The sequence below is a fragment of the Danio rerio genome, chromosome 17, assembly GCF_049306965.1.
Source record: "Danio rerio strain Tuebingen ecotype United States chromosome 17, GRCz12tu, whole genome shotgun sequence".
NCBI lineage: Eukaryota > Metazoa > Chordata > Actinopteri > Cypriniformes > Danionidae > Danio > Danio rerio.
Window position 1 is genome coordinate 16187385 of NC_133192.1, and position 19592 is coordinate 16206976.

Below are 19592 nucleotides of genomic sequence, written 5' to 3' on the forward strand. Positions count from 1 at the left end.
CAATTATCATATATAATATACACATTTGAATTAGCTTTTAAATTTATATTGGATTAGTTTAAATTAAAATTTTACATCTTGGTATATTTTTTTACTTTTTTTCTATAATCATTTTGCTGCCTTTAATTTATTTTTATTTATATTATTAACATTGCAATTTAGTTAATGTTTGGCAATTAAAAGTTATCTACTTTTTTAATCAAAATTTTAAAAGGGATTATTTGTTTTGTTTACTAATCTACAACACTATAATAATAATAATAAAATAATTATATATATAATTACATTAAAAATAAATAAATAAAATATTGCAGCTGTTGGACAACATAATGTACTTTTGAGGCTTCTTTAGACTAGTATGTAGTTGTTTAGATGGCAACTACGCAGTTTATTTATAAGCATAGTGCCTAATTTGGAAATATAGCGCATCAGTATCCATCAGCCTGTCATTGAGCAGAGCCGTCATTTCTAACTACAGCTGATCAAATCATTATTAAACAGGTAAGTGACATTCTAATTTAATCTCCCTCTTTCGTATGTTTTGAAATTATACCATAGTTATTGTAGTGTATTGAGTGTGAGATGGGACTCACATATCAGGAATGCATGTATTTTGTGTTGGCCACTCTCTGTATAACCCCAGTTACTGCAGACTAGTTCATTAAAAAGAAAGAAAGAGGAAATGCTTGCATGTGTTTAGCGTTTTACTTATTACAAACACAACTGTAATCTGGTAGTGCTTGTGCTGCTTTGGCTTTTCAGGGTTAATTATTGTGATCTCCCGATTGCAAAAAAAAAAAAAACGCTATATTTTGTGACGTCTGGATGGCTTAATGACATTAATTGTAATTAACACAAAACTTTACTTACATGTTCAGATATTTTTATGCTTGCAAAAACAGCTATAAGCAATGAGAAAAAACAAAAGAGACACTTTTGACAGAGTTCGAAGAGGTCAAGGACGACACACTGAAGTGGGTCAGTTTTCTGCTGACAATAAGGGAAGAAATGGTCCAGATGACACTTTTATGATTTTAATCATATTAATAGTCATGGCAACTATTACAACCGAATGCCTGGGAGTGTTATCTTCAGAGGAAGATATTCTACACCAGATTAAAAATATGCCTTTGGAGGACAACCCTGATGGACTGCCCAAATGTTACTGTTATATATATTTATTTATTTATTTATTTTTTATGTTAACAGCCTTATTCCAAAATGGCTTTCATTTTCTTGTCGCCTTAGTCCCTTTATTAATCCGGGGTCACCATAGTGGTATGACCGCCAACATATCAAGCACGTTTTTACGCAGCAGATGCCCTTCCAGCCGCAACCCATCTCTGGGAAACATCAACACACACTCATTCACACACACAGTCATACACTACGGACAATTTAGCCTACTCAATTCATGAAAAATCAAATGTGCATACGTATTCATAGCTTTTGCCGTGAAGCTCTAAATTGAGCTCAGGTGGATTCTGTTTCCACTGATCCTTCTTGAGATGTTTCAGCAGCTTAAATGGAGTTCACCTGTGGTCAATTCAGTTGATTGGACATGAATTGAAAAGGCATACACCTGTCTATATAAGGTCCCAGGGTTGACAGTACATGTCAAAACACAAACCAAGCATGAAGACAAAGGAATTGTCTGTAGACCTCCTAGACAGCATTGTCTCGAGGCACAAGGCTGGGGAAGTATACAGAAAATTTTTCTGCTGCTCTGAAAGTTCAAATGAGCACAGTGGCCTCCATCATCCTTAAGTGGAAGATGTTTGGAACCACCAGGACTCCTCCTAGAGCTGGTCGGCCATCTAAGCTGAGTTATCAAGGGAGAAGGGTCTTAGTCAGGGAGGTGATCAATAACCTGATGGTCACTCTGTCCGAACTCCAGTGTTCTTCTGTGGAGAGAGAAGAACCGTACAGAGAGGACAACCATCTGTGCAGCAATCCACCAATCAGGCCTGTAGGGTGGAGTGGCCAGACAGAAGCCACTCCCCGTCTAGAATTTGCCAGAAGGCATCTGAAGGACTCTCAGACAATAAGAAATAAAATTCTCTGCTCTAATGAGACTAAAATTGAACACTTTGAAGTAAATGCCAGGCGTTACGTTTGGAGAAAAGCAGGCACCGCACACCACTAGGCTAATACTATCCCTACAGTGAAGCATGGTGGTGGCAGCATCATGCTGTGGGGATGTTTTTCAGTAGCAGGTACTGGAAGACTAGTCAGGATGAGAGAAAGATGAATGCAGCAATGTACAAAGACATCCTGATTGAAAACCTGCTTCAGAGTGCTGTTGATCTCAGAATGGGGCGATGGTTCATGTTTCAGCAGGAACACTTCCAGTAAAACACATGTGATTCCAATATAAAGTCTCATTGTGCAACTGTGGAGCACGATATTTGAAGTCTGGGGTGAATTTGCAACCAAAATAACTTACAAAACGCTCCAGCTCCACTCGTTGAATGAGTTTGACATGGTCCGTTGCCAAGGATGATGGGAGGGAAAAGACCTGATGAGGAAGTGCAGGACCGTGGGACACCAGTAAAGCAGGCAGATTCACTGACAGTCCCTCCACCCTGATCAAACACAAAACACTGTCTTACGCCACACTGAAACCTCCACACATGTAACATCTTGTTCCTTACAACCCCTCTGAATGCAAGTTATAATCTTAAGCATATTACGTCATTAGAATAGTTGTGGTGAAACATCCAGATACCATTTTGCCGCCTCTTTATGGGCAAACAGCCCAATAATGGTCTCTCCTCTGAGGAGTCTTGCCGCTTCTTCAAATGAAGATACGCCTGAAGACATACAAAGCACATGACTGAGAGATTCTTTTGTACATGGAATCAATTTTGCAATAATTTGACACCCGTGAAATACACTCGTTAGCTGTCAAACCACATTGCACTAATTTTTATTTTTTATTTTTTATATTTTTTTAGGAACACAATCAAAACCCTTTTTTAAAAAATTGTGTACTTTATATGCATATTGTTTGAAGTATTGTAAAAAAACAAAAAAGCCATCAGTAGCAAGTCAACCTGGCTACTCAGAATGAACTACAAACCTTAAAAAGGGATAGTGAAATTTAGGTGATATAGAGCAATATTATTTCTTAAGTAATTGTTTACTGTATTCATATGTAATGAGCCTTTTGGCAAATATCATCTAGAGTCATATTTACAGTTTTCTAGAGCACACAAGTCTCCTTGGAGCTTTGTATGATTACAGTTGAAACGCTGAATATTTTGACAGAATGTGAAAATACAGTATTCTGTTTATTAAAATAATAATGCACTAAAGATATTTACCTTTTAAAAAATAATTTACTTTTTTTGTAGTCCAGTTTAATGATTGATCATAAATAAATCACATACATTTTTTTACATAACAGCTTTGTGCTCATTTTTTATTATGTACATGAAGAGTTCATATGCAAAAACATTTAAGTGCCATCTGGAATTTTCTTCTACAATGAGCATTTTTCTCAGCCTTTAATGTTTATGATCAGTTATTTTATTTTACAAGCTATAAAAGTAACAATTTTTTTTGCTATTGGAGTGAAATTACTGAATTAAGACATAGGAGCCTGTGCAAAATGCTATTTTACAAGAAATTTGCAGATGGCAATCTTTATATACAGTGCTCTGCATAATTGAGTGCACCCCAATTAGAAAATTAGCAATTTCTCTGTGAATATAGGCAATGTATTTTGGTGCATTTAAACAAAACAGACTTATTAAACAGACACATTTCTAAAAAATAATATTTTAGTCACCAAACATATTTAGAAATTGAAAGATATTTCATTTAAATTCAAGCCAAAAATTGCAAAAACTAAATTCTTCATTTTTTTATTCTCTTGATTTTCCACCTTTTTAAATTTGTATTTAATATTTTTCTATAATATATAAATTTGGCTGTACAAGTTTTTTTTGTACCGTTATCGTAAGTTATTTTGTTAGATGAGCTCCAGATTTGGCTTAAGTACTGACTAATCAAATCTATTTGCACAGATATAATACTGTATAGCTTTCTAATAAAATATGTATTTTAAAGAGAGATTTGTGAGGGGTGTATTCATGTATGCTGAGCACTGTATAAACACATATTTGTATATATACAGATAAATATATGAATAATATGCACATAAAATATTTATTTATTTACAAAATATTTTAATATCATTTCATTGAATACAGTTGAAATTAGAATTATTCATCCCCCTTTGATCTTTTTCATTTTTAAACATTTCCCAAATGATGTTTAACAAAGCAGGCAAATGTTGACAGTATGTCTGATATATATGAGAAAGTCTTGTTTTATTTCGGCAAGAATAAAATCAGTTTTGAATTTTAAGCCTTTAAATGTCACTTTAAGCTGTATAGAAGTGTCTTGAAAAATATCTAGTCAAATATTTTTTACTGTCATCATGACAAAGATAAAATAAATCAGTTATTAGAAATGAGTTATTAAAGCTATTACGTTTAGAAATGTGCTGAAAAAATCCTCTCTACGTTAAACAGAAATTGGGGAAAAAATAAACAGGGGGATAATAATTCAGGGCGTTTAATAATTCTGATTCTAGTTGTATAAATAAATAAATAAATAAATAATGCAAATACAAACTTTTATTTAGCATACAATTACTCATTAAGCAACACTTGTTTCTTGCATTGAATATTAGAGCTTGACCTAAACTTTTAAAGTCAAATTTGATGGAATTCATCATAATGCAAAAATAATCTAGAATCATGGGAAAATCATGATCTCTATTTTAAACCAAAAACAAATACGGGTTCACAGTTTATTCAGGAAAGTGCATCTCCATCTACCACACAGCAGTGATTCCTGGGAAAAGAGAGCTTACCCATGTCCTGCATTGAGCTGAAAAGCCCCAGCACCCGGACAGGGGTCAGATATACATATTTTCTGTATAAATCTCCCTCCAGAAACGACATCACCTCAGCGGACGAGGAGAGATGGACAGGAGTGGAGACCAGACTCCTGCAAAAACAAAAGTTACTCTTAAACTGATGATTCGATCATCATTTACTCACCCTTTACATGTTCTAAACCGGTTCGACTTTCCTCTGTTGAACACAAAAGATGATATTTTGAAGAAAGCTGAAAACCTGTAACCATTGACTTCAATAGTATTTGATTTTCAGCTTTTCTCAGAACATCTTCTTTTGTGTTCAACAGAAAAAACAACAACAACTTATAAAGGTTTCTGACCACATGACAGTGAATAAAATGTTAGTAAACTTGCTTTTTTTTAAATATAAAGGTCCAGTGAAGTGCTTTGAAATGTGCATTTTTTTACTTCAAGCTTGACATAATCGCAACTGGAAATTAAGAGAGGGTGGGACATACTTAGAGCAGCTCCTTCCCTTTTAAAAAAAACAACCAATAGAATTTCGTTTTTAGCTCTGCCAGTGAGTGTTCAAATGGATCAAAAAAGTGCTCAAGTGGATCAAATGAAAAGCAACTGAAATGTGTCTTGAAGGGGGAGGGGTTTGTCAGATACCAGGGAGCATTTGATTGGTCAAGATTTGATTAAAAAAAAATCTGAAGAGTAAGGTAATGCGAAAAAAAAAATCATTGATTAATTTAGGCGGAAGTGATAAATTGCAAACTTTGGATATTTACATCAGTTTTTTATATTCCAAACTAGAATTTTTGGGAACACACTAGCTAATAGATATCTTTAAATGTGAAGTATGGAAGTTTAACACCCAGTGGTTGAACTCGGTATTGCATTCCTGGATTAAAACAAATACAAACACAGATTGCCAGATTGACAGGTTAAAATTACAAAAAGAGTTCCGGCACGGTAAACACATTTTCAAAGCAGAATATCTAACTTCAGCATTGTTTTTCAGATAAACAACAATGTTCACTTACCATGTCTCTTTAATATCTGCAAACATTTTATAGTATTTTTATGCTTTAGAAGAGTCAAAAACTTCCCCTTTAAAACGAACAGACTGAAACTAGCATCTAAAATGTTTTATTTTAATTTAACGAGACTTTAAATACCTCTTTTGCACAATATCTTTAACAATTTTGTTCTGTCTTGTGTAAAAGGACTTGCATAGTCCTCCTTGGGTTACGTTTCTTTAGTATATGTATAATTAGTAGTTAGCACAGTTAGATTACCAGATAAAAAAGTATATATAAATTTAAAATAGCTCTTATGTCCAGTGTTTTGCACATGTTTATTTAATTTGTTTCACTTATATATATATATTTCCCATTCATCTTTATGTCTATAGCGCTTTTACAATGTAGATTGTGTCAAAGCAGCTTCCCATAAAAGATCATAGTAAATTGAAACCGGGTCAGTTCAGTTTTCAATGTTCAGTTTAATTCAGTTAAGTGTGGTTTAATTTTCACTGCTTAGAGTTCAAACACTTAAGCCACAGACCATGCAAGCCATATTTGAGACATTCTACCAAAAAGCTACATCATCTTTCCCTGAAATAAAACATAAATGCAGTGAATAAAAAGTATTTCATCCCAAAAATGTCTAAAATAGACTGATGATTGATTTCTGTGAGTTGTTCTGTAAAGGGATATGTCATTGTGGATGTTGTTTCGTTATTAAAAACTCTTTACTAATGTACAAACTCTGTCATTGACACTGTCCTCAGCTGTTATTTAGGAAGAAATACTTCAGAAATAGCAAATTTAAGTTGCTTTCATACACATCAATCGATTAACAACATGAAATTCTAAACAAATTCTACAAATAAATGCTGCAAATATATAATACAAATAAATTTACAGTTGTCCCCAGGTTAATGTCAGTCCTGTCACATTTGCATTAAATTTAGCATAAAATATGTGCAATACACCTTTAAGGCTATGAGTCGGCAGAGACATCATTTGACGAAGAAGAAGCTGACAGTGATCAAGGATGTGTTCTATCATTGAATTGTATGAGTTCATGCTTGTTTTTGTATGCTTTTTTGAGGACGACAAACTAAATGTCAGGTCCTTTCACATTTTTTATAAATGAAAATGTACGTTTCTGGTAGAATGTCTCATATACAGTACTTCAGAATTGTTATTGTTTACTTTATTTTCTGTAAATGTATTTAGCCTGAACTGATGGGGAAAAAAAAACATTAAAAAAAAAATTCCCTTGTGTATTTGTGTACACTTCCCGAATAAAGCTCATTCTGATTCTTTATGTTCACACATGTAGCAGAATGGCAATAATGCTAAACTTGACTTCAACTATCCCTTTGAACAGTATTCAGAGAAGAGATTGGCTTTGAAGGTGGAAATCCACTGCACTGCTGCCTTGCGGACATCTATTAATTGACTTAGCCATAAATTGATGGCACTCTACAGATAAGACACCTCATTAGCCATTATCAGCCCACAGCCATATAAGAAACATATAACAGGCCAGTGTGTAGGCACAAACCGCACATACTGTACGCTCTTCAATCATCGAGCCTCTAATTTAACCCAAAGAGAGCTCGGTTTCAGGTTAATGCTGAGTGACGCTGAATAAATCACCACATGCGGAGGATCTGACCTTGTGTGGGAATAAGGACATGATACTCACAGTAGTATGAACCGTTGAAGGCTTTTGGTTCCCATCATGCCCCTGTAGGGCTGAGCAGCAGCAGCCTTTGGACAGTAGATCAATACGGTGGGGAAAGAAGTGATGTTTTGATCTCTGCAAATATCAGTCCATTCCCCACAGTCTACAGCCGCCAGCTCCACACCATTCACATCTGAAATTGATAAAGAAAGAGTTTGTTTCTGTGACTTATTTTGTGCCACAATATAGATAACAATTTGAATCGATACTGAAAAGGATTCTGAAAGGATTAGTTTACCCAAATTAGGGTTGTAATGGTATGAATTTTTTACGGTATGATAATCGTCTAAAACAATACCACGGTTTGACGGTTTCGCGGTATATGGTATTAAATAGTAATTCTCATAGCAAAGACCCTGAAAAGAATAAGAACACGTTTTCTGACTGAACAAAGGTTTTATTTCAACAAACTTTTGAAAGAACCATTTTAATAGAACTATAGAAGTCTTTTATAAAAATAAACTGAAAAATTTCCCATTTTAATTAATTAAATTAGAAGGAATAAACAAGCAAGGTCTTTTAAGATTAGACAAAAATAAACTTAAACTGTCCTTCCTTATAAGCAGGATAAATGGGAGACCAAAAGTGCAATACCAAGTTTATGGCTGTAAACATGTATTTAAAGCGTTGTTTTTTTCAGTCTAGGTTGTGATGAAGAAATGTAAGCATGTTGAGATTTTCAGGACTTAATCTTGACCGCTGAGGTGAGAGAATGTGTCCACTTGTATAATGAACAAATAAAAAAATAAGAAAATAATAAATAATGTGTCAAAGTCCAAATAAACATGGTGCAAATCCTCAGTAAAAAATAGATATAAATATTTACTATACTATAAATAGTTACATAAAGAAACTAGATTCAATATGGAACATCCTTAGGTTTTATGTGCCAGCATGGATATGGTTGTCTGTGGATATGGATTTGGATATGGTTGTCTGCAATGCAGACAAACAGCTGCACCTTCATTTGGGTCTTTTGAAAACAGCAAGAGCAGCAGTTCGTCTTTGCTGTGTCACTGTTTTGTCATGTTTCTGTGCTGCTGTGCATGCAAAAGTACTTAGTATGAGAATTATTTCATGCAAAACTTTTTTTTTTTTTTGCGTTTTATTTAGCCGCACATAAATGTATGCCTATCTCTCATTCCGTGTTGTTCAAAAAGCTCATTGTTGGTCCACAAACAAAAGTGAAACCTATGCTTATTGGTTGTGATACAGCGAGTTTGAACCAATCTGGGCATGGAGGAGGGACAATGCATCAATGTATCATGTCTGGTTTGTCCGGAGACACAGTGACGAGCGTTTCTTTGTCAAATCAGCGTTGTCAAATTTTGATGACGTCATCGCACTGATTCCGGAGCCTCTGAAAGTCCGCGAATGTTATGCCGGAGTTTAGACCGGGTTAGTTTTGGTCTAATGAAAAATCTATTATAGTTTCTCAAAATAGCAATGCCCCAGCGAATGTTATGATACAGCACTGGAAAGCTGAGATTCTCTTCTTTATGCCAATCTTTGAATTGTATGAATCGGATCAGCGGATCAAAAGTTATTAAACATTCAAGAGCAATACTTATTTTTAGCCGCAGGCGGCTGTCTCGGTCTTTAAGGGTTAAAACCGTTGATATGCAATTGTTCATGGTATGATAATCGTGCACGTTCAAATCGTGGTTGACCGTCATACCGGTATATTGTTACAACCCTAACCCAAATATTCCAATTCTGTGATTAATTACTCACCCTGATGTCATTTTAATCTCCGGAGACCTTCGTTCATCTTCGGAAAAGAATTTTAGATATTTTAGATGAAATCCTGGAGCTCTCTCCTCCTCTATAGACAGTATTGGTCAGGAGACATTTAAAGGAAAAGGAACTAAAAACATTGTTAAAGCATTCAATGTGACTTCAGTGGTTCAACTGTAATCATATGAAGCCCCAAGAACAATGTCTTTTGCTAAATTTGACTCCGCTTGCCAATATCTTTTTTTTTAATCGTATTACTACAGGCAGTACAATGTATTGCCATTAGCGTCTGCAGCACAACACGTAAAATGTATTGCCCATAGTAAACGTTCACCCTTACCTGATACGAAAGATATTGGTGAACAAAGTTATTTTTACAGCTTTATTAGAGCAGAAAACTATTCTTGGAGTTTGTATGATTACAATTAAACCACTGAAGTCACATAATATTGTTGGTTCCTTTTTTGGACTTTGAACGTCTATGAACCATTTCCATCTATGGAGGATGAGAGAGAGAGAGAGCGTAGATTTCATCTAAAATATCCTAATTTGTGTTTGGATGAAAATGAAGGTCTCATGGGTTGGAGTGGGAATAAATAATAAGAGAATTTTAATTTTGAATGAATTAATCCTTAAATATTAAGATAAAGTTAAGTATTTTTTCTTTTTTTTGTTGATGTGTGAAACTCATTTAACATTTGTTGCATTCCTACCATTTAATAATTGCAAGAAGTGTTGTGATTTGGTATTTTTAGATATGAAAAAAAATCTCAATTAATTAACAGAAAATAAATATCAAAATGTATATTTGCAGTTACTGAAAAAAGGCATGCTCAGATAAACTTTTTAAAATTTACGTCTCTCCATAATGTTACATTAACTTCAGGAGAGACATTAGGTAAACAGAAAAAACACAGTCAGCATATACAAACAAAAATTCATTACGTAGCCATGTCATCATTTAACTGTTTACATTATCCACAAACAGAGGTCTATATATATATACACACACACACACACACTTTTTTTCAGCATAACTTAAAAAAAAAAAAAAAGACAAGCTTTAAAAACAAAAATAAACAATGAAAATATTGCCAAGTGAAAAAAAGACTATAATAAACTAAACTTATGCACCACAGTCAGTTCAGGTAGCTAATAATACACTGACAAATTTTAAACAAATGTTATTTTAAGGAAGGTTATTAAACCATATTGGTAAATAGAGTAATAACCTTTTATTTAAAATTGTATAGATTAATAATTTGTGTATTATTTTTAAAAGTAATAAAAAGTTTGGATGTGTTAGGAATTAATTGTGAATGAATTGATGTTAGCCTGGTTGGGTAGCTTTCCATGTACATTAGAAACATAAAACACAATATTCAGTGAATTTAAGACATATTAAGGCCTAAAATGTAGGTTTTGATATTTAAGATATGTTAAGACTTTTGAAGACCCTGCAGACACCCTGCCTTTACTCATGCTCAAGTAGTTCTAAACATTTATTTCTTCTGTTGAATACAACAAAAATATATTCAGAAAAATGTTGGGGGGGGGAATCCATTGACATCCACAGTAGGAATGTAAAAAATACAATGCAAGTCAATCATAGTTCTTTTCCAACATTAAATGTTTAACAGAAAAAGGGGTTTGGAACAAGTTGAGGATGAATAAATGACAGAATTTCCCTTTTTTGGGGGGGTGAGCTATCCTTTTAAAAATAAGAAATGACATAAATGTGAATAAGCTACGTTAAAAAAGGCATTCAATCTAATTAAAGGCAGATGAGGAAATAAAGGAGACAGTCAATTATTGCATACATCAACTAAAACCCTCCACACCCAGTCAGAAATAATAAATGCTCAGAAAAGCGATGTTAGTTCTGAGAAAAAACACATCATTTGACTCCACTTGGTTTGATTTTATTATCTAATGCAATGACTCAAATTTCCAAATACATTTTGAGGACGCTGTAAAAGCAAAACGATTTATTCTGTGCACATCAGTCTTGATTTTTTTCTGTTATACTGTCAGAACACAGATGCCATCAAATGAATATTTAAAAAAAAAAAGAAACAAAACAACTTAATTTGATTTACAGCACTTCAACATTCTGCAATATTGTTCAGAGAAGTGCTTTTACCTTCGACTGCTTCTGCCACCTCCACATACGACTGAATGAAAGCCATACAGACAGCATCCCCTAGAGGACAACAGTGGACATATCAGGGTAGAGTACACACAGATGGCAAAAACAAGTGGGAGAAAAAAGTTAAACTCACATTTAAAATAAAACAGCACCACTGTGATCTCATTTTGCTTGATTGCAGTTTGAAAGGTGTCTGCCGTGAGTTCAGTTACAGGCTCCAGATCCAGCATAAGATCACGATCTCTGTACACAGACTCAGACACTTCGTCATCGAGGATATCTGGATGAAGTTAAGAAGGACAAGTTGATAATAACCAATGGACTAATACTAGTTAAAAAGTTGTATAGTAAGGTTATTTTAGAAAACAAAAACTAAAGGTAATTGTCATTTTATCTCCTAAAAAAAACAACAACAGTTACTAAATAAAAAAACTAACTAAAGTAAAATAGTAAATCATCAAATTTATTAGCAAAAGGAAAATTAAATCATATTTTGGTGGAACAGTGGCTCAGTGATTAGGATTTACAACAGGAAGGTTGCCGGTTCGAGTCCTGGTGTTCTGTCAATTTGTCCTACCTTGTCAGATTGTCCTACCTCGGCTCGCATACTTTTTTTATTTCTTCATTTTTTTTATTTAAGAATGAAAATTTACAACCACAATCAGAAGATCAATATAAGAAAAATACAAAAGAGGGAAAATATAAGCTACATTAGCTGCAGAAAGAAAAAAAGACTAACAAAAGAAAGAAAGGGGTAAGTAAATTAAAATTGTATGAAAGTGTACAGTGTGAAAATAAATCAATTAACAGCATAACAGGAAAGCTATCTAACTCAAATCACAGTCAATAGACAACAGTTCTTCATATAGAACCAAGAATCTGACACATTTTTTGTTGTTACACATACGGAAAGATTTGAGCAGGGAGTCAACTTAAATCAGAAAATGTTAAAAGGTAAGGATTGAAGCCATGCATTTTTGTTTATGTATAAAAAAAATTCCAAACAAGATGAAAAAAAAAGTTGAAGCTAAATTCTTTAGATTTCTGTGAAGATTCTGAGTAATAACAAACAATTTCTTTTAAACTAAAAGATTGTGCAAAGGCAGTAGGAGTGTTTAAATAACAATACAGGTCGAACCAAAATTTCTGAACAAATTCACACATACAAAATAAATGTATTAAAGTTTCATCATCCTTACCACAAAATGTACATTATTTCGGAATATCAACATATTTGAAAACAAATGAGTTAGCCAGATATTTTTTATGCAATATATTAAAGTGGAGGCAAGGCAATGGCGCAGTAAGTAGTGCGGTCGCCTCACAGCAGGAAGGTCGCTGGGTCGCTAGTTTGAACCTCGGCTCAGTTGGCGTTTCTGTGTGGAGTTTGCATGTTCTCCCTGCCTTCGCGTGGGTTTCCTCCGGGTGCTCCGGTTTCCCCCACAGTCCAAAGACATGCGGTACAGGTGAACTGGGTAGGCTAAATTGTCCGTAGTGTATGAATGTGTGTGTGTGGATGTTTCCCAGAGATGGGTTGCGACTGGAAGGGCATCCGCTGCGTAAAAACTTGCTGGATAAGTTGGCGGTTCATTCCGCTGTGGTGACCCCGGATTAATAAAAGGACTAAGCCGACAAGAAAGTGAATGAATAAATGAATATTAAAGTGGATTTATTTCATTTAATTTAGGAAGAAAGTATTTATGAGGCAACAACCAAGCTTTTCTCCAATCTATATTATTAATTAATGCAGCCCAATGAAATTTGCCTCATGGAACAATACGATTTCTTTGCTGAAGAATTAGACGTATATGATTATTATTACATTTTTTAATCATGAAAGTCAATGCCGTCCAGCAATAATGCTGAGTCCTTCATAGTTTTTGCATTTTATTGTATATGCCTACCTCGCATTCAAAAAGTAGGTGGCACATTTTGATGACGCAATATGCTACCCATTAGATTTTGCTGCCAGTGTAAATTTTAATGAGGAGCAGTGTGATACGAAGCTGTAATAGCTGTAATCCCTATCTCCAAGCTCAGAACCATTCAAATACAGTGTTGGTAGCATAATCTGATGGGTAGGATAAAATGTCAGGACACCCGGCTGCGTTAGTTGGCATTTCCGTGTGGCGTTTGCATGTTCTTTCCACGTTTGCATGGGTTTCCTCCGGGTGCTCCGGTTTCCCCCAAATTCCAAAAACATGCGCTATAAAGTCCCTCCAGAATTTCGCGGGACTTTTTTTCTGAATTTTGCAGCATAAAATGACTTTGCTGGGGCTTTTCTTAAAATTTGCGCCAATATTTTGTGTTGATTTGCTGTACAAAATATATCACAGACAAAAGTATTTTTTATATATATTATTACTCCTAGACCCTGATATTGGGTTCTGTAACTTATACAGTATCCTTTAAACTGAGTGTGATTTTATGTTTAAAAAAATATTGTATCCATATATCTGTATAAATTGTGTGTGCACAACTAATTTTCAGCCAGGCAGCCCAAAGCCTTCCGGTGAACTGTCTTTCCATTACAAAATTGTCACGTTCAAGATCTGATTTCTTTAAAAATCAGAGATCTTCACTGCCTGTTATCATCTCGTTTTACACTTGAGATTTACTAAATGAATGCTTAAGTCTATTTAACTGACTGTATTGCAATTACATTACAACACTAATGCTGTAAAAACAACCTTGTGTAATTGAAAATACTCACATTTAGCTTTCACCGGTAGTTTATCATTGGCTTTAAAACTCTAGCTGTGCATAGAGCACGTTTTCATGGTCTTTTGCAGTAATATTTATGGGTATATGCGACTTTATTTACTTATTTTTACCATGCAGTGTCTTCTTCTCCTGGTTAATGCTGAGTTACAGACCAGCGAAAAGGTATATACTGCTACCTATGATCATGATGAGTGTAAAGTCCGGTAAAAATCATGAAAAAAATATGAAGTTTGCTTAGTTTTGCAGGGACTGAAGGGACTGGCTATAGATTAATTGAATTAACTGAATTGGCCGTATGTGTATGAGTGTGTGTTTAAATGTGAGAGTGTATGGGTGTTTGTGGCTGGAAGGGCATTCGCAGCATAAAACATATGCCGGAATAGTTAGCGGTTCATTCCGCTGTGGTGACCCCTGATAAATAAGAGACTAAGCCGAAGAAAAATAATAAAAGGAAATCATTGTTTTTTTTTTTAAATTAAGCACTCATTTTAGGGTGGAAATTTTGGAAATACCAGTAGATGGCGTAAACAAATTTGGAAAAAAATGTTCTGAAAACTCTGTTAAAACTATAAAAGCTAAACAAAAACGTGTTCACAAAACTAAAACTAACCTAACAAAACCATTAATAAAATAAGCTAAAGCTACTCAGACATTTATACCAATTTCAAAACAGCATTATAATAAAATAAATAAAATGAAAAACTATAATAACATTGGCATCTTACCAAGATCTGACCAATGTTCATCATCTTCCTCCTCATCTTCGGTCTTGTCTTTTTGCAGAAGTGTTTCTTTGAAAAGTTTCACAACCTCTTCAGGAGCACTCAGGGTAAAATATTTCACATCCTGTTGACAAATGCTGTGGTTAAAAACAGATTTTCTAAATAATCACAACCACGCTGAAAGGTTGAACTGACCTCCTGTGGGAGTCTGTAAGCTGCGTTGTATTTCAGTGGCGTTTTCACCTTAGGATTGTCCCTGAAAAATTAACAGAAGAGAGTTAATGAATTAAAATCAAGAGGGAATGTACTACGGATATATTACAATTCACCTTAATATTTATATTACTAAATGTGCATGAATCCTCTGTCAAGTAAGGTTTTTCAAAACCAACCAATAAATGAGGGCTTTCTTTTATTTCCATTATTATCAGATAAAGCATGGATATGGATATATTACCAATAATATCAACTTTCTAACTTTCTTATCTCAAATTTTAACCAAACAAATACAATAAAGCACATTAATTTATTTTTCTTCGGCTTAGTCCCTTATTTATCAGAGGTCGCCACAGTGGAATGAACCGCCAACTAATCCAGTATATGTGTTTTGCAGCGGATGCTCTTCCAATCGCAGCCTAGTACTGGGAAACTCCCATACACTCTCACATTCACACAAACACTAATACAATAAGGCCAAATCAGTTCATCCAATTCACCTATAGTGCATGCCTTTGGACTGTGGAGGAAACTGGAGCACCTGGAGGAAACCCAGTGAAGGTGGGAGAACATGCAAACTCTACACAGACACGCCAACTGGCCAGGACTCGAACCAGCGATCTTCTTGTTGTGAGGCGACAGTGCCAACCACTGAAGCACCTTTGTTTGGTCAAAATTTTCAATAATGTGGTTATTTATTTAATTAAATAATATTAGATTTTTTGTTTATTGTTTAATTATTATTAGATTTGGATTATTGTTGTTAACTGATATTCTGTTAACATACAAAATCAGTCAATTTAATTACAAATTAAATAAAAAATTATAATCAATGCTTTGTGACACAAATAAGTATTTTAATCATACTATAATGCATTCGACCAATTACAATCTACAGTAAAAACTGTTACAATTTAGTTTTTTTTTAATAAATGCGATAATATTGCGATGATAGCATTCATAACATATTTCAATGATTTCTGAAAGAAAATTCGGTCTGTGTGAATCTAATTTAATAAACCAAAATACGATGGAAGTCTGTTTTATTTATTCAAAAGAAGGAAGAAACTCAGACAGGAACAAGTGTTGGATGAGTAAATGATGACAGAATTTTCATTTTTGAGTGAATTATCCTATTAAACATTTGACATAAATGTGAATAAGCGACATTTAAAAAAAGGAAGGTGTTGAGTCAAATTAAAGTCATGAGGAAACATAGGATGGAGGAAATGAATGCAGAACCACTAAAATCCAACACCAGAGTCAAAATAGATGTCATAATTTTTTTATCAGCACAGAAAAATAGAATAATTTTCTGAAAGATAATTTCTTCCCAACTTAAAATAGTAATGCAGTCATTTAGGAAAAAAGAGCAAAATAAAACAAAAGATGACAAACACTCTTTTTAACATACTTTTTAATGTACAGTTGAAGTCTGAATTATTAGCCCTTCTGTGTTGTTTAGCCCCTCTATATATTTTTCCCCAATTTCTGTTTAACAGAGGGATTTTTTTCAACGCATTTCTAAACATGACGATAGTTTGAAAAAATAAAATTGGTTGAAAAAAAATGTTGCTTAAGTGGGGTAATAATATTGACCTTAAAATGGTAATTAAAAAATTATGGGCTACGAAACACCCCAGTCTCAGCAGGGTGTTTTCAACACCTCTAATTTGAAAAAGTCACTAAAGTGGGTGAGTCTAGCTTTGTTTGAGTGGGAGTGTCGAGTGGCGAAAGAGGGAAGGGTTTGCATGAAAAAGGGAGTTTTCATTATGTCCACATGCTGATTTTCACAGCAGCAACTCAAACACATATGCAGGGTTTATTAAACGTGATATTTCATTCATCTTGTTGTCTATATCTAACGACATATTCCCCGACTTTGGTCATTGGAATTCATTTCTTGTTCTCAGGTAACGTGTTTTGGCTGAGTGCAAAGATAGGATAATAATTAATCTAACCACATAGCCTACATTCTGTATATTGACTGATCGCTTGCCTTTATTTCCTATAATGTATACACTTATTGTATGTTATACTTCTATAATGGCCATTATTGATTATTAAAACTAATATTCAGCAAAAGAGAGGGTGTTTCGTATTTTTACTGGAATAGAAAGGAGGCAGTAATGTTATAGGCTCCGTTTTGTTATAAATATCAACACAGTGAAGATGACGCTCATAAATGCAGCACAACGCCTCAACATTTCTGCTGTCTGTTAAGTTGCTAATATCAAAATGAAAATAGGCAGTTCCTTAAATCATGTTTTCATTTTATTGTTGAGAAATTGAAACAATGTAGCCAGGGTGATGTGAATGAAGTCATAAAGTACACTGTTCCCTTTGAAGATTTACCCGTGTCCTCGGTAGTTCAATTCAATTCAATTCAATTCAGCTTTATTTGTATAGCGCTTTTACAATGTAGAATGTGTCAAAGCAGCTTCACATAAATGGTCATAGTAACTGGAACAGTGTAGTTCAGTTTTTAGTGTTTAAGTTCAGTTCAGTTCAGTTTAGCTCAGTTCAGTGTGATTTAATCATTACTGAGAGTTCAAACACTGAAGAGCAAATTCATCGATGTGTAGCTCTACCAATCCTGAACCATGCGAGCCAGTGGCGACAGCGGAGAGGGAAAAAAAACTTCAACTGATGGGAGTGAAGAAAAAAAACCTAGAGAGAACCAGACTCAGTTGGGCACGACCATTTTAATTTCTCCGCTGGCCAAAAGTCTTGTGCAGAGCTTCAGTCACCACGGTGGTAGTCTGTTTTCCATATCAAACTGAGCAGGGAGAGACTGCAGCCTTGATCAAACTTGCGAAGTCTAAACTTACAAGAGGATGCAGGACTGAACTGTGTGTAACGTTAGGCTACTTAATATTGAGGAAAACCCCTAATCAGGCAAATGTCAGCAGCCCCGCTTCCGTTTTTAGATGTCTCCTTTTTCCCCTATCCACACTAAGATGGAATAGCAACGTTTTAGAATGAAAACGGCCTCTCCAGCGTTTCCAAAACGCAACACTGACGACCCATGTCTCTGAACAATTTTTCTATTACTACTGGTTTGAATTACGATTGGCAACAACGTTGCGTCTCTCTGAACACTGTAATAGGTAAAAGGAGTCTTCGAAGCTGTATCATGCATATTAATGAAGTTCCATCTCGTTCACAATAGAGCGCGCTGATTGGTTCAAACTAAGGCCCAATCCCAATTCTACCCCTTAGCCTTTCCCCTTTCCCATGAAGGGATAGTGGTGCTCCAATTCTCTTTATCTTGAAGGTGTAGGGCTAAGGGGGAGCAGTAGATAGCCCTCGAAAGAGAGATTTTTCAGGACCACACTCAAAACCAAGGGGAAAGAAAATTTCCCAGAATACACCAGCTACAACGACAGGATAGCTGCACCCAGAAGTAAGGAGATCCACAAATAGTATTTTTTGTCATTATTACGAATTTTTACAACAAACAAGCACATGTTTTAAAACATTAATTATTGCGTTCGTGTTTCACCATGCATTTAAAAAAATGTTAAAATAAAAAACGTTAAATCTATAATCCATAATAAATAACTCCTGTATAGCAGTCCCACAATACTCTGATACTCAATGACACTCGAATACCCTGTCAGTAATGTCTAGTGGCTCGGAATGGGCTTTTTACAGTGCCTGCTATAACATTAATGTTGTTTTTTTTGGTGTGTTTTCACAGATGACTGTGTAAATGCTCAATACAGTTACAATCTTATTGCCACATTAAATCGTAATGATAACATGATATCATTGCCTTCAGTGATTTCCTAAAGAAAAATAACTCGCTACAGCTGTCGCGATCGTCTGATCTCATATGAAGCAAGAGATCACGATGACATATGATGCATGTGCAGGTGCTGCAGTGCTGTCCCATTTCTTAGGGGTAAATTTTGAAGCCCTTCCCCTTCACACTTGGTTTTAAGGGCCAAGCGGAAGGGGTAGGCGTACAAAAATAGAATTGGGATCGGGCCCAATTTTTTCTCATGAATTAATGAACAGATGAGCTGAAAACACATTGACGTCACTTTGTACCGACCAGTACAGACAGCCAATCTCCAAGGTGGAAATTACACAATGATCTCATCCCCGTGACACAGCTTCAAAAAAATTTTAAACCAGAAGAACAAATTTGCTCTACACAATGCAAAAACAATACATTTTCACTTTTTAGTGAAATATATGTGTCCTTATAGTGTTTTTAGCAAAGGGGGACATATATATGACTGTCAACGTCTCAAACAATGTGTTTTGTGACCCTTTAAAACTGTTATTATTCTAGCCGAAATAAAACAAATAGGATTTTCTCCATAAGAATAAAATATTACAGGACACACTGTGGAAAATGCCTTGCTCTATTAAACATCATTTGGGAATTATTTGAAAA

The 19592-nt window shown here is 34.7% G+C and overlaps 1 protein-coding gene across 1 annotated transcript in view; it reads right to left on the reverse strand.

The window, feature by feature from the left end:
* The window catches only part of txndc16 (thioredoxin domain containing 16), a 45971-nt gene that overhangs the window by 15164 nt on the left and 11215 nt on the right, over positions 1 to 19592 (reverse strand). The window contains exons 9-16 of the mRNA XM_679925.8: positions 15164 to 15224; positions 14972 to 15092; positions 11656 to 11802; positions 11517 to 11576; positions 7598 to 7769; positions 4886 to 5022; positions 2729 to 2813; positions 2447 to 2585 (exon numbers count right to left, since the gene is read on the reverse strand). Of these exons, the coding sequence (XP_685017.4) occupies positions 2447 to 2585; positions 2729 to 2813; positions 4886 to 5022; positions 7598 to 7769; positions 11517 to 11576; positions 11656 to 11802; positions 14972 to 15092; positions 15164 to 15224 (922 nt within the window). The remainder of the gene's footprint in view (positions 1 to 2446; positions 2586 to 2728; positions 2814 to 4885; positions 5023 to 7597; positions 7770 to 11516; positions 11577 to 11655; positions 11803 to 14971; positions 15093 to 15163; positions 15225 to 19592) is intronic.